This window comes from Belonocnema kinseyi, chromosome 5 (genome assembly GCF_010883055.1).
Source record: "Belonocnema kinseyi isolate 2016_QV_RU_SX_M_011 chromosome 5, B_treatae_v1, whole genome shotgun sequence".
Lineage (NCBI taxonomy): Eukaryota > Metazoa > Arthropoda > Insecta > Hymenoptera > Cynipidae > Belonocnema > Belonocnema kinseyi.
In genome coordinates, this window is record NC_046661.1 from 98,910,698 (window position 1) to 98,927,679 (window position 16,982).

Genomic DNA, 16,982 nt, shown 5'->3' on the forward strand with positions numbered 1-16,982 from the left:
GTCAGGTGATAATGTCAAAATTTATTCGCTAAATGCCCGTCTATATTTTGCTACTCATAATCAATAAAATGATGCATCCTATATTTTTAGCGTGCATTAACAGGGTGGTCGTTTTAATCACAGAAAAAATTCCCGGTGATTTTCCGGTTATTTCCCCGGTTTGCAAACATTTTTCACGGCCAATGAAATTTTAAAAATCGAACTCTAAAGTTAGAAATTTCTTTATTCGAAGTGATAAAAACAAAGCTGCTAATTACTTTAAGCAATTCTAAGTCAGAAATATTAATAACTGAACGATTACATTTTTGTTATAAACTGAACGCCTGTTAAATTAAAACTTAAATTATTTTTATTTTCAGTAGTTTAAAAATCGCTAAAAATGTTTAATACTTTATTTTAAAATCTCGAAACATCTACATGTTGTTTTGGGAATTTAAAAAATGTTTTAAAAATATTTCTAAATTTTTTGTTCCATTACTTAAAATCATTTTAAATGTTAAATTAATTTGGAATATTTTTAGACCATTCAAATATCTCTTCAGCATACTCGAATTTTACCGACGAATAAAAGGTGTTCAGTATTTATTATACATCAAAATTCAACAATTTACATTAAAATTAATTTTTTTAAAAGAACAATTGAAATTGTAACGTTCAAATTTCAGTTTTTCTTTGTTTAGTTTCGGATATTTAAACGAGAAGTCGAATATTTGCAAACATTACGCAATTGTTCTTTTCATAATTACAAAATTTAAAATTTAATAAAAGTCCTTAATCATAAATATATTATTTTGAATTAATTTTTCATTAAAAAATAGTTAATAAAGTTGCAATCGGGTGCTCACATTTGTTTAACTGCTAAGAACTTTCAAGTAAAACAGTTTAATTTTTAGCGCTAAAGTCTGAAAATACTTACATTTTGAACACATTCCTGCATTTTAAAATTCTTTAAATAAAAAATTTATGCTTGAAAATTAAAGTCTTGAACTTAAAAATCTGAAGTGGAAGATTTTCGAATTACGCATTATAAACTGGATGATATCATAATAGAAACAGATAAAAATTCAACTGATTATTTAAAAAAACGGTTAAAGTGAAACTTGGAAATATTTTCTTTCTAAAAATGTGCAAGATTCCCGTTAAAAAAAGAAATTCACTGTCATTTCCCTGTTTTTCCGGTCTCGGAAAATTCCCGGTTATCCCGGTTTCCCGATCCAGCGACCACCTTGACTGTGAATTATTTCGACGAGAGAAAAACGTGTGAAATAGTATTCCTTTATTTATAAGACAGACGTCTGCGTAGTTTTCATGACTCTTTGCATAATAGACAGTAAATAATAGGATTTGAAAAAAAGTATGAAAAAAGTAAACATTATTTGTCAGTGTAAGATATTGGCAATAGAAAACAATAATTTTTATTATAGTCGAAGGGTCGCTATTGATTTTTCTAAGAAAAAAATTTCAAATATAACAATTAACATTTGATTTCGTTGAAACAATCAAGTTCTCACATTTAGAAATAGTAGAAAATGCATTTGTTGATTAAACCGCGTAGAAAATTATCGGGGAACTCTTCAGGGCCAAGATAGACCGTCCTGACGGCTAATGTGATTTTAAAAATTCGAATTTGAAAATGTTGGGAATTTAATCATTTTTTCTTTCTTAATTTTTCCAGCTCCGTTAACGCTTACTGATGAAATATTTCAAGTTCTTGAATAAAACATATTCGATAATTTTTATATTTTTTTAATTTGAAATTTCAAAAATGCAATCCACAATGCAATCATTTTCTGATTAATTTTGTCTGAAAATTCTGAAACTTCTTACAATTATATTTTACGTTTTGAATTACAAGAAAATTATTCCGTTATATTTAATAGAAAATTACGCAACTATTTTCGAAATTTAGGTCAAATTTACGAAAATTCCGTTACAATTTCGTACTTTTATACAAAAATTTGTGAAATTCAGTTACAAATTTCGTAAAATTTTCCGTTAATTTTGTAACTTCATGACTTCGTAAATTTGGAATATTTCTAACAATGAACATATACAGAATATCCAGATAAAAATGTGTAAAATATCCGATATTTCATATTCTAAATAAGAAAATTAATGATTTTTACTTATTTTCTTTCACTAATTTTATTTCTTTTTTATTTTACGAGTTATAAAAAGTAAAGCTAACAAAATCTCGCATAAATCTGTGAAAGCCGATTTCGAAAAAACTTGCATAATAGTACATACATTATTTAAAAATGTATTGATTTTTTTATTAAAAATTAGTAAATGAAAATTGATTCATGGAAATTAGCAAGGATTCGTCAATTGATATGAACTAAATTTAGACAAATTATAGAAAAACCCGTTTTATAATTTAATTCATAAGAGGTGATCAGTAATCTGTTATTCTATGAACAAATTTGATAAACAATTATCCACAGAAGGTATTCACGATAAAATAAATCATGTTTATAATTCTCAATCGACCAAAAATTATACAAAAATTACATTTACTTATCAGATTTGGTAAATTCAGGAAGCATATGAATTTTCAGCTATAATGATGAATTGTGAATCAAACTAGTAAATGTTTAACAAAGTAGTTAACAAACAAATATTTTTTATTGTAAATCACAAAGATTTCAATTCATTCAAAAAAAGAAAATTTTACAAAAAAGATGTTTCAGTCCAGAATAAGAAAATTTAGACAAATGACAATTTAAAGAAAAAAATAAACTTCAATATAAAAATGAAATTTTGAGTGAAGTTTTATTTAAAAATTTTTGTTTGTTATTTGATTTAAGGTAATACAAATACAATTTCCCTAGGTTCCTGAAGACAATTTAAAAATAGTTTAAACGATTTCAGATATACCAAAGAAGTATCTAGAAAATTTCAAAGAAAATTTCCTTTGATTTTACAGGATTTCATGAATTTTTAGGAAACTTTAGGTAAATTAAAATATATTTAGAACTTTTTGGCGCTTAGAAAAATATGAAGAATCTTTTATAAACGTTCAGAAATCTTTGAACATTAAAAAATATGTGTAATCTCTTCAAAATTCCAAAAATTCTCAGTATACTTTAAACAGGTTAAAAAAAACTTCGAAAATATTAATTAACAAATAATTTTATGATCGAAATCTTTCAAAATGTGCATTTTTTTGGAACTGAAAATTATTTTTGTATCCTTCAATACATCTAAATAACTCTTAAATTTATTCGAATGAGTTCAAGAATTTTATAATCTTGCAAAATCGAAAATTTTTGCTTTGAAATCTTGTATATTCTTTTTGAAATTTGAGGAAATCATTTGAAATATTTTGAGATATTTTCTTTCAATTAATTGTTCAAACAAATTTGCTTTAAATTTTATTTTAAAATTTTATTTGAAAATCTGCAAAAAATTGTATGACATTTGTCGGTCCAGGTAATTTTTTGGTTAAACTCTCTATGTATGAGTGTTCTCCCTCAGGTAACTTGTTTCATCCTGTACGTTTAAAATATTGCGCAAAAAATTGTAAAAGAGTTTTTTATAACATTTAAAGTATCAAAACCCTTTTTTTAAATCAGTCCTTTTTTATTTTTGAAAGAAAGTTGAGGTTGTTTATTTAAAAGCCTTTAAGTAGAAAAAGGACTTTCTTGATGTTATGTAAATAATCAAGTAACACGAGAAAAGACCACTTATTTAATAAATAATTGTCTGATCAATAAATAAAATGAATTTAGTAAAATTCTTTTTAAAATATTCAAAATAGTATAGGTGACCGGATTCGAAACCCAGCCAGCGCTAATGCTTGACAACGCATCTGAGACATTTTGCGGGAGAGTGAGGACTGATGGTTCATGTCTCAGATTCTGCTTTTCTTTAGACCATAAATAGTGCTTGGGTTTCTAAATAACTGTGAAAAGTTGTAGTTTGAAATTGTTTACAGTTTCAAAGATATTAGCATTAATAATTGAGGGCTACTTATTATTTTGTATCATAACTCAATTGTAAATAACTATAGAGGACAATTTTTAGACAGTTTTTAGTCGAAATTTATTGCAATTCCATAAAAAAATAAAGATGATCATTTTAAAAATTATTTATTCAAAAGCAAATGTTTATTTGTCATTTTTATACCTGTTTTTCACGAGACTTAAAACAAAGGTGCCTAATTTTTTCAGCGTAATATTCTAGGGACTTTGAAGTATCCATCAACACAAGCATTAAAATCTTAATAGTATAGTATAAAAGGCAAAATCATTGTTGGAAGAAACATTGATTTTAAAATCTTGAATAATTTCTTTATTTTTACGTAGAAGGTTGGGAACTACACTTTGCAATCCACACACATTTTTTGTTCAAATTATTGCAAAAGTATAAATAAATCTGAAAAATTTCCGGTTTTCATTAAAGTTCCTGGCTATTTCCTGGTCAGTGGTCATCTTGAATTTAGTTCTTCAGTAGAAAAAGTTACTAAGATTTAAGTAGCCGTCACTGAAATAAAAAATTTGAACCTTTTCAAGCTGTCTTAATAAGAAAAAATAAACTCATGCTAAGGGAATTATATGATATTTTAGCAGCAAGTGAAAAGACTATAATAATATTTTAAACTAAATTTTTTTTCTCAAAAAGATCTCCTAAGGCTTCGCTGGGGATCGAACCACAGAACTTCCGATTGCAGGTCGAGTCCTTTCCCATTAATCTACTAGAGAAATCAAAAGAAGCATCATTTTTTAGAAATACACGCATTATTATGCCAGTTGTTACAAGTCTGTTTTCTCAAGGAATCTTTATTATCATCAAGGAAAAACAGAATTTCCTAACGTGTTTACAGACTAGATGGAGTAACAAATAAAAAAATTTTTAATAAAATTTTTTTCTGAAAAAAGATCTTCTTTCGCTCCGCTGGGAATCGAACCACGCACGTAATAATCCGTGTATTTCTGAAAAAGGATTCTTCTCTCGATCTATCTCGTAGCTTAATGGGAAAACTCCCGACTTGCAATCGGAAGTTCTGTGGTTCGATCCCCAGATGAGGGAAAGGAGAAGATCTTTCTCCAAAAGATATTAAATTTCAAAAAATTGTAATTCATAGCTTAATTTAGTCGATGATAATATAGATTCCTTGAATAATAATATAAATTGTTTAATTTATTTTCAGTAGTTATACTCTTAATAAAGATTCACGTACGAAATTGGAATAGTTCACTGTGCTTCATATACAATATAATGATTTAATTTGTAATTGTAATTTAGGAGCGCAGCATCGTATCGTGCCTAGTTAAGCAGTGTAATTACACGTACTTGGTACTCAAACTGAATGCACATGTAGGTACATTGACTATAACTATAGTATTGCGTGCACTACGGTGCAAGTGGTATAACTCGCCTAATGGGAAGCTGTTTGATGAGATGACGATACCCTTTCAAGAATGGCAACTATGGTGTCGAGTCTGTTTTCGCGACATTCAGTCAATCTTATTCAATTACACAGCAGAATTTATTACAAATTCCAAAGTAATTAGTATACACTTCTGATCAATACAATACTACAGACAAGAAGCCCTTCGATAATTCGATATCTATTTCAAAGAGAGTTTTTATTTTGGAAAAGTCTGTTTTCTTTTTTCTACTGACTTATTCTTGTAGTTAAAAAAAAACTCGTCATTTAAGATTCTACAAAAACTTCATTTATCTAAAATTGTTTTCCCTGCTGTTTTAAGATTCTTAAGCAAAAGATGTTAGTTTTTAGTTAAAAACTATCGATTCCCATCTTTTAATCTTCTCATCGATTTTATCAGTAAATATACAGCCCGTTTGGACAGGGTAAAGGAAAGCTGCAGAAACCTACTTCCTGAGTTCAGCCTGATTTTTCGAGAGCATCGTGGCTAAGAAATATAATTTCCGAGTTTTTCTAGATTTTAACCTATTCATAACAAAAAAGCATCGATATGAAAAAAATAGTTTTTAATTTTTAATGTACATTTACATAAAGCTTTTAATGAAAATCTAAATAGAGATCGAAAAGGACGAAATTTCCTTATTTTTTAAATTATCTACTCACTGGTAACAAAAACAATACTGGTGTTGTCAAATATTGGACAATTCCAATACTTTCTCAATCATAAATGACGAGCATGTTATAAATTATAACAAATTCCTATCTCTTTTTTGAGTAAACAACTTTCGTCTATCAATTTGTTTTCTTACCTTTTGTCGTCTTTCCACAAGTTTTTAATTAAAAAAAATTTTTACTGTTATTTTTATGATTAAAACCAAAACAACGCGTCCTATCAAAATTGATTTATAACAAATTTGTAGATTTTTCTCGGGAAAAAATTTTAGTTGATTCATTTTTCTCCTAATTTGTGTCATTATTTCAAAAATTAATTTTTTTGTTCATTGTTTTTTGTGTAATAAAAATTTAAATTTTCGATTTTTTAAGAAGATGAAAAAAGTTGTTATCACCATATTGTAGAGCTTTTAAAAAGCAATGTTCTTATTTCCTTGACCTTTGTTCATATCGTGCGTTGTTTAGCTTAAAATTTTGATTTTTGATTGACTTTTTAAAGCCTATAAATGCTATAACTCTGATGATTTTTTTTATCGAAAAAAATCATAAGTATAAATTGTTTGGATTTCTATATACTACGAATAGCCGCGCAAAAAATTTTAAGTGTACTAAAAAAATGGTCGCAAAAATGTTGAAAAAGCTTAAACTTTTTTAATTTTTATCCAGAATGGCTGGTTAATAAACTCGTCCTAACTTTTATGAACGAAAAAAAGTGTGCCATAGATCGATTTGATCCACTCATTTTTTCGAGAGTTTTCGTGTTTACGGGTGGACGGCCGGACAAACAGACGCCCATTTAAAACTTGATTTTCAAATTTTCGGGGGTCTCCAAACATGGAGATCCGTTGAAAGACTGGTTTTAAATTTCGGAAAATTATAATAATTTTTCAATCATCAATAATGAGATTGTAAAAATTGTTCTTATCGATTTCATTGTAACTTGTGTCGTTTTTCCATAACTTTAAAATTTTTATTTTCAATCTCATTTTTTACGATTGAAACAAAAATTACGCGTGGCGTCAAAAACTGATCCATAGCAAATTTGGTATAATGTAATTTCTTTTGTAAAGAATAAAACAAAACCTGCACATTCTGTCAAAAAATTATTATTAACAAATTTGTATTTTTTTCTGGATGAGCAACTTTCGTCTTATTCTTTTTTCGTATCTTGTATCGTTTGTATAAATATTTAATTTTTTTAAAAATGTTGTTTCTTACGAATAAAACAAAAACTACGTGTGCTATTTAAAGTTATTTATAAACAAATGTGTAGATCTTTTTTTAGTGCACAATTTATTTTCTCTCACCTTCTGTCATATCTTGCATAGTTTGAACCTGAAATGGAATTTTTTATTTTTCATTATTTTTTGTGCAGTCAAAATTTCTGTTCGAAATGCAACTCTTTTCTTCCTGTGACTTTTTTCATATCGTACGTTGTTTGGCTTAAAATGTTCATTTTCGTTTTTTTCTTTGGATTTTGAAAATGCTATAACTCCGGAAATATTTCTTTATAAAAAAAATCATTAGGGACACTTAAAGAGAATACCAAAGGCCAATGTAATCTGTCAATTCTTTCGAAAGTTATCGCGCTAAGAAGCTAAAAATCTACATACACACACAGAGACAGAGGGACAGACATATAGACAGACATAATCGTAAAAAACTGTTTTCCTGATTCAGGGGGTCTCAAAGCGTAGACTGATGAGAATGTAAAATTTATTTCTAATGAACATTGACATACTAAAATCTTAAATTTCAGACATGCCCGAGGAAAATTGGCCCAAAAGAAAAACTTTCAGCCTAGTGATATTCAAAAGGAAATTTTTCTAATTTTTCATTTAGTGATATAAAAAAACATTAATACGCTAAAGCAAATTTTGTTTTCTAATGCACGTCTAAACTAAAAGACGTTCAATTTGATACATCTTTGAAGAAAATCGGATATTTTCTGGGCATGATAAACCCTGTACATAAAGGCGCATATGATGATAGATTTTTCACATCTACCTTTGCTTCAGTCTAAAATGAATAAAGTAATTTCATAATAATTAAAGCAGTCAAAGGTGTTTGGTCGTTTTCAAGGTCTTGAAAATTCGAGGTCAAAGGTCAAATCGCAAGTATGAAAGACTATTGGTCAATCAGGTTCCAAGGGTCAAAGTTAAGGTGTGAAAGTTCAGAGTTTGTTTATTCTTATCTTTAAAATGCAGCGAAATATATTTACATTATAGAATTAAATGTATTATATTATAAAAATTGTATTGCGATGGTATTTCGACATTTACCTGTAATTATTTCTAAGATAAATCAGTTTGAATTAAATTTCAGTATTTTTTTTATTGTTTCAGGCAGGGGTCGAAATAAGGTTGAGTGCAACGTTCTCAATAAAAGGTGGGGTGTCATTTTTAAGGCCTAAAGTTGAGAGTTCAAATGACAAAGTCAAATATGAGATGTTATAGGTCTAGGATCGACGTTACGGGATATACGTCAGGGATTAAATTTGAAGGGTCAAATGACACACGTCCAAGATCAAGGGTTAAAAACAAGAATTGAAGGTTTGGGGTCGAACACTAGGAGTCAAAAATTAAGAGTCATTTGTGAGAGTCAAATTGCAGCATCCAAGATCAAGGGTCAAGAGTCAAAGTTTAGGTTTATAGGCCAAGGGTCATGAATTAGAGGTCAGGTGTTCATCTTTAAGTAAGCCGAAAATAAAGAATTCTTTATTCAGTTACAGTACTTTCTGCTCATTCAGTGAATAGTTGCATTAAGTCGTGTAAGGTTAAAGATTAGACGTTAACCTTTATGTATGGACGTGATTTTTTCACTCTCATAAATACTTATGGTCATCTAACTTATATAAGTATATAAAGGACATTGGATTAAGTAAGAAATGATTAAATTTGAATAATTTAGGAAACATGGTGCGGTATGTTGGGCGGCACGCTCATACTTAAAAATTAAAGGTTAAAGGTTAAATTTTAAAGGTGGCTAAAACTTATGTAATTAGAGGTCAGAGGACAAACTTTTGGATTTAGGTTTAGTCGTCATGCACCAGAGGTCACACCTGAAAGGTCAATGGACAAACATCTATGATAAAGGCTTAAAGGACAGGAGTAAAACATCAGGCGTTAGGGGACAATTATCACGTTAAATCTTACAGGTCAAGAGTTCAACGTAAAGGGACGTACGCTAGGGTTCCAAGTTCAAGTTTAATTTGTAAGGATCAAAGGGCAAGCGCCCAAGATGATAGGTTTAGAATCAGGGGGCAAGGGTCAAAGTTCAAGCGTGATATTTCAAAGCTTGTTTATCCCTATCACGCGGCTCGTACTTTTGTTATAAAAAATCCAAAATACTACAGAATTGAGCTGAAATCTCTAAAAAATCATCTTGGTGTTTATACTAAACTTTGAGATACTTACTGCTGAGATTCAGTGATAACATTTCAAATAATTTCCAGGAAAATATTGATGCAATTTGATGGCCTGCCAGAGCAGGAAGACGAGAAAAAAAAGAACCTGAAAGTGGTGAATATGATAGCGAAAAAAGAGAAAGTCGAAGCAGAAAAGGAGCCGTCCAAAAGGATTCGATGACGCGAACCAAGGATCAGTGCTATTCACGTGGGAGTATCGAGACACACGTATCTGACTACCCACGCTCTCGTGTCAATAATTATTCAGGTTCATGACAGTATATCGAGTCGAAAGTCGAGCTCGGTGGTTCCTGCGACACCTACACGTTTAATAGACTATTCTACCTGTTCTGATTCACTCCTTTCGCCCGAAATTAGCATAATCGAGTTCGCCGGAAAGAATATAATTCGGACTAAATTTATAAATCATTCTTTTTTAGAAGAAGCTATTTTTTTATTTACAGTGACAGATTTCATTTGGAATATGGTAATCAACTGCTCGGTTAATTATTCAGTAGAGAAAATTAAGGTTATTCAAATAAGCCGATACATGAACTAAAAGTAAAAAGTGACTTCTTTGCTGGCTTTGACAAACAATTAAATTGTCAAGTTTTGTACATTAATTTTTACGATACGAGCAAAATAAATATAAATAGGGAATTTTTAGATTAAAAAATTTATTTGAGGTTAAGACAAATCAATTGTATGAAACTGTTTTAATTAAATATGTTAATGTTTATTAGGCGAGATAAATTATAAGATACTAAAAATGGAGGATTTATGAAAAATTAACTAAGGCTGATAAAAATTAATGCAACTGAAAATTTGTAGAGTGCGTAGAGATAAAGAATAAAAAATAATGATGCTGTCAATTTCGTAATTATTTTTCAGCTAGATAATTTATTGGTCATATTTTTCTGGATTTTTGTGGTTGGAAGGAAGATAGAAAAATGTCGAGACAACAAAAAGAATAATATTTCGTAGGACGAATAAGAGATGAATCACAATATCGCGAAAGGATTATCCGTCATAGTCTGTCAAGCATAAATGGCCATGATCTTTTAGACCCACCTCACAAAACCTGTCCATGTTTATTAACTATAAACGTTAAAATCGCCTCGATACTTAGAAAGATGCTATTTTAAACATTATTTTCTATTTAAAAACCCCGAAAAATAGTATTTGCCCTGAAAAATATATATTTCTTTATCAATACTTAATAATAAGAGTTGATAAATTTTATTAATTTATGACTTATTCCAATCCTATTTATGCTTATATAAGTCAAATAACAATGATTATTTATAAGAATGAAAAAATCATGACCGGATTTAAAGGTTAACTCCTGACCTTTGACCTGCCACATCTCACGTACTTTATTTAAGGCAGAAAATCAGTGAACAGAAAAAAGTCCATTCAATTTATGTACTATGTAAATATTCCTTTTGAAGAAAAATAAAAAAATAAAAATTTTGTCGGAAGCAAATATAACATGAGAAAAATGAGAGAGAATGAGCGAGTCAGAGGATTCGAAGCAGACGGATCTGGAGACGCTTGGTTTATCAACCGCAACTTCTTTTCACCAGGATCTCTACCCATAATGCAGTGACGTCATTTCCTGCATCTTCAAAGGTTCTCTATTGTCAGAGAGTTACGACTTGTTTAATTTTTTAAGGTGTGGGCTTACAAAATTCCTTCTGGATAAGGGGTTCTAATTTTTAATTAAATATTATTGAAGGTTAAGAAAAAAGTGGGAGCCAGAATTATTATCGCTCTTTATTCGAAAAACAATTCTTTTTTAGATATTCAATTGATTATAAAGCAATTATTTCGATTTATGAGCATTTCATTACAAGATTTTCAATTTTGCAAAGAATTTCAATTTCTTTTCTTTAGTTTTACAAGAGATTTAGATTTTCGACAGTAATAAAAATAATATAAATTAGGAATACATTCTATAAGAGGAAAATTAAACAAATTAAAAATGAAACCGTGTAATTAGACAGAGCTTTTGGTTCATAATAATATATATTATCATTAAAATAGAAAATATATAATTAATTAAATTTTTATAGCACTCAGGGACCAGCAAACTGATAAATGGCCGAGAATTTATTTTGACTGAGAAATCCGAAAAATGGCAGTGAATTTACTTCTTGGTTGGAAATTTGCTCAACTTCTATTATTCGTTTTCCCTTGAATTCTCAAAACTATATAATATTTATTAATATAAATCACTTCTAATTTTTAATTCAAGACCCAAAAAATTCAAATAATATTATTTAAATTTAAAACATTTACGACTTTAGAAAACTTCTACAATAAATAATGTTTTTTTTAAATCTAGAGTTTAAAATGCAAATATTAAAAATTGTAAAATAAAAAGTTTTCATCGTCAAAAACAGTAATACTATTCCAATTTCATAACCTTACGGACCAACTAGGCGAGATACAAACAAATGCTAAGAAGAAAAAAGATTCCTTTCAAGAATATCTACACATGATATTAAAACAATTTTTTCTGGGCGAGAAGTCAAAAAAAAAGAAATAAAAAAAAAAAACTTCTTTTAAACATCAAAACTGCTATTAAAAAATCGAAAATTTCAGTGAAACAGCACACAGTGTAGAGGTTAAATAAAAACAGGTTCGAAATAAATTCCAGCTTATATATTGAACTTTGCACAAAGTTGATAACGTTTGTTTATCTAAGAATAAATTTTTCAAAAATTAGAATTTTTTTTTGTTTTTGACCCATTAACAATGCATACATTGTTCAGTTTGTGTGATATTAATGTTTGATCTATAAACGCAGATTTGAAAAATATTAATTAAGAATTTTTAATAAATTCATAATTTGATATTACAATTGTATTGTTATAAGCAGTAGCCTCAGATTTTGTAATGATTTTAAATATTCATAAATTGAATTTTGTCTATGAACCAATCTGAAACCATGTACAAACATTATAAAAATAAAAAGGATCATTGTTATAAACAAATAATGTAATGGAATGCAGAGCTCAGGCAATTTTTAAAAGTTTGAGGTACTTCTTAAATAATTTGTTTCAGTTGGTTTTTCAGTGATATTCCGGATAAATCCATTAACTTTTGTGTTAATATGTGATTTTTATAAAAAAATGTTCTTCATAAATTCTCTGTTTTTGCAATTTTTTAGAGTACGAGGTACTTATGTTAAAAGTTTGTTTTCGTAGATTAATTGAATTGAATTGGTTGGAAACTTGATCGACTTTAAACGAAGAAGAAAAAGAGCTTTAAGCAGAAAAAAAATATCAAGCCAAGAAGGGTTCGAAAGAGAGATTTTGTTACGATCCTGCAAACAACTTTTAGAACAATCACATTTTTCATAATATGTCAATGTACAGCTCTGAAATATCACTATTAAACCAATGAAAACAAATTTACAACAAAATTACCTTAAATTGAAAAAATGCACAAACTAAACTTATGTTTATGTTATTTGTTTATAACAATCATATTTTGTATAAAATGTTAATCTGCTGCTCGAAAACATCACTGGTAAACCTATTGAATCAAATTTCCAAAAACAATTATCACATGTAGTGCAATTGAAGCAATTAAAAAAAAAAAACCTGAAACTGTCAAAAATTGCTTAAACTCTGCATTTGTTTATATTTGTTTTTGATTACTTCTTTATCTCTGTCTATCTTCTTTATAATGTCAATCAAACTGAACAATTTATGCATTATCAATGCATCAGAAACTTAAAAATTTAAATTTTTGCAAAGGTTATACTTAATAAGTAAAACTTGTTAACTTTTTTCAAAATCAGCTCAAACAGATCTCTTAAGAATATACTAAGCTTTATTTTGAACGAAAAACAATTTTAATCGGTTGAAAATATAAGCAGAAATATTATTTTGAACATTTTTTCATCCAATGTTAAGACTTTGCAGCGTGAGAGATTATGATACATATAATATTAATTATTAGAGTTATATTATAAAATAATTTAATGAACGGGAATTAAAAATTACAGTAATATATTATTTTAGAATAAGAAATTAAGAGTAATATTAATGAACAATAAGCCAGAGCAAGATCAGAAAAATTGTATACGTGTGTGCATGTTGTATAAATATATAAAATAAATTATTGTGCTTATATAATTTATATTGTATTGTATTGTAATAAGAATTTGTTCCGATAGAGCCTTAAGTAAATAAGTTTCATTTTTAATATAAAATAAAAAATTAACAGTCTTTTAAAAATTACAGATGTTTCGACAGAGTTGTAATATTTCCAACTTCTATAATTTTGCAGATCATATAATTAAAGTTATCATAAAAACCATAGTATCGCTTGCCAAAATTTCCGTACAAATAGCAGGATTTTTCAGCACACATAGAAATCGCCTATTAATTACACGAATAGAAAAAATATTTCTTGAAACAAAAGAACTATTTTCTTGGACATACTTGAAAATATAATCCAATCAAATAAATTTCTGTTGTTCCAGTAAAATACTTTATTGATCCAACAAAATTTATTTGTTGAATTAACCAAATACTCTGTCTATCAAAAGATTTTTTTAGAATAACCAAACAATTCAGTTGGGTCAAATAAATATTTTGTTATCCATATAAAATCCATATTCCATGGTTGAACCAACCAAAATGTTGTTGATTCAACCAAATCGTTTTCTGAGTGCAGTTTGTATTGTATGACCCTGAAATGGGTATAGCATTGCTAATTTCATATAATAAGCCCCTAGGCCCTTTTATTTATTTATTATTTCTCTAAACTTACCTGCATCACTTGAAGTCGCGATGAGGCATGAGGCGACGCCATCCTTCAGGCACGATTTGTTTCTACCAATCACAGCTTGGCGTTTGGGTTCTAAACCTGAAATTATACAATAAAGTTAGACAAATCACGAAACTAATTACAGAGACAACGTAAAACAATAGTAGCACATTGCACGTGTTGTAATTACAAAACAAGACAACGTGGTTTAATACCGTGGTCACTATGAGCAAACATTACAGCAGCTCGTGCCCTTTAGCTCTGCGTTTATGCTAGTTCATATCGTTTTACGATCACGTTACTCTATCCGATGTGCAATCAGATATACGACAAACCTATTTTGGCCTTCGTAATTTGGTACACTAACCGGAAATAGCGAAATAAACAATAAAAATAGACTGAAAACAAATGTCGTAAATTCAAAAAATATAAGAAGTATTACACAAAATTATGACACGAACACTGTAAAAATTATGGTTCCATTTTAATTGATCATCATTTTTTTAACGTCCAGTTGTAATATCAAATCGTCTTGTTTTGAAGCCATCGTTCGTATTATTTTAGTTTGCTAACTTCAGATGGAAAAGTAGCACGTACTAGCTAGAGATCCGCAAGGGGGTAGGTATTCAGTTGTCCGAAATTTTATTTTCCCTAAAAGTCATTTTGTCGAAAAAATTACTAGATTTAAGGTCGGTGTAGACATAAATCACAGACGGGATCCGGATGGTGAATTCAGTGAAAATCGTTATACAAACATACGTTTGGTGGCGTTTCTGAGGATTCTTTATCATTTAAATTTGCTTCGACTTTTAAATTCGAGAGAGAACATCAAAAAGTAGACAACTGATAAGTGAATACATGATTAAGTAATACGAATAAAAAAACAATGTTGAAATAAAAAATTATGTATATAATTAATTTTCGATTGTAAAATACACCATTTCTATGGTTATAGATGTTTATAACTTCGTTTTGAGTTCGATTTAAATTAAATAATGTAAAGTATTATTCAGTTATGAAAAATGAATACTCATTTAATTAAAAATTTTTCTCAAATATTCCACAGTTTTCAAATATTTCGGAAAGATTCCAATGTGTTTCCAAAGATGGAAAATATTTCAGAAAGATTTCAACGATTTTGGATAAATTTAAAAGATTTTACAATGACATCAATGATTTCCCAAGGATTTTACTAATTTTAAAAATATAACTAAATATTTTAAAAACATTTTCAAAATTTTAAAGGTTTCTTCGCAAATGTTTTTAAGGATTTCAGGAAGATTGCAATGATTTCGCAAAGGTATGAAAGGTTTCAAATATTTCGAAAAGATTTGGAATAGAATTAAAATATTCTACAAAAGCACCAATGAATTTCAAAATATTTCAAAAATATTTCAGAAAGATTTCACAAAGATTAGAATGATTTCCACAAGTGTAAAAAAAAGTTCCAAAGATTTTGGATGTATTTCAAAGATATTTTTAAGAATTCAATGATTTTCAAAAGAATTCACAAAGATTTCAATAATTTTGACAAATATGACCGAACATTTCAAAAATATTTCAAAGAATTCAATGATTTCACAAATGTTTCAAAAATATTTCAAAGATTTCCAGATTTCAGAAAGAATTCAATGATTTCCCAAACATTTCGAATATTTCTCAAAGATTTAAACAATTTCCAAAATATACCAATTCAAAAATTATTTGAAACATTTTAATGATTTCGAATATTTCGAAAAGATTTTAAAGATTTAACAGAGATCTCGGATAGATAAAAAAATCCACAAAGGCGTAAAAGATTTCCCAAAGATTTCAATAATATCACAAATGTTTCAGAAATGTTGAAAAAATTTCACAAAGACTTCAATGATTTCCCAACGATTTCAACAAATTAAAAAATATACCAAATATTTCAAAAATATTTTTAATACTTTATATAGATTTTAATGATTGTAATTATTTAAAAAATATGATCAAATATTTATAAAACATTTGAAATATTTCGCAAAGATGTCACAAGCAGTGAAATAATTTCCCAAAGATATAAAAAAGATTTGAAAGGTTTCGCAGAGTTTGGATAGATATAAAAGATTTCATAGACTCTAATGATTTTTTAAAGAATGCAAAAATTACAATTTTTAAGAATATAAAGGATTTCAATTAATTCCCAAATATTTCAAGGATTTTAAAATTTCAAAAAAATTTCGGATAGATGTAAAAGATCATTAAGATTTCAATGATTTTCCAAAGATTTCAAATATTTTCAAAGATTTCGGGTAAATTTACAAGATTTTCCAAAAAGTTCAATGATTTCTGAAGATTTCAATTATTTAAAAAACATGATCAAATACTTATAAAACATTTCAAATATTTCGCAAAGATTTCACAAACATTGAAATAATTTCCCAAAGATATCAAGAAGATTTGAAAGGTTTCGCAAAGAGTTTGCATAGATACGAGGGTAGTTCAATAAGTCCTTAGAATGACCAACAAATGGCGCGCGAATCGCTCCAAATCATCTGTTTTCAGTCAGCACCACTCCCGACTAGATATATGGTGCAGTCACAGTCCACATTTTCTGAGTTTACGTGTTTTTATAACCAATTGAAAGAAAAAAATTGTTCATTAAGAAAAATGGAAAAAACGAGTTCATAGCGGTAATCAAACATTTTCATTTAAAGGGTTTAACTCCATATGAGATAAAAAATGAATTGGACTCAGTTCATG

The 16,982-nt window shown here is 28.2% G+C and overlaps 1 protein-coding gene across 6 annotated transcripts in view; it reads right to left on the reverse strand.

Moving 5' to 3' along the window:
- LOC117172702 (trichohyalin-like) overlaps positions 1 to 16,982 on the reverse strand; it is a 113,919-nt gene that overhangs the window by 74,818 nt on the left and 22,119 nt on the right. For 3 of the 6 annotated variants that reach the window (XM_033360863.1, XM_033360857.1, XM_033360858.1), the window contains exon 2: positions 14,259 to 14,354. In XM_033360863.1, the coding sequence (XP_033216754.1) occupies positions 14,259 to 14,300 (42 nt within the window). In that variant the 5' untranslated portion in view covers positions 14,301 to 14,354. Of the gene's footprint in view, positions 1 to 14,258; positions 14,355 to 14,470; positions 14,618 to 14,697; positions 14,793 to 16,982 lie in introns of those variants that run through there. The other 3 variants (XM_033360859.1, XM_033360861.1, XM_033360860.1) reach the window with 3 other exon arrangements.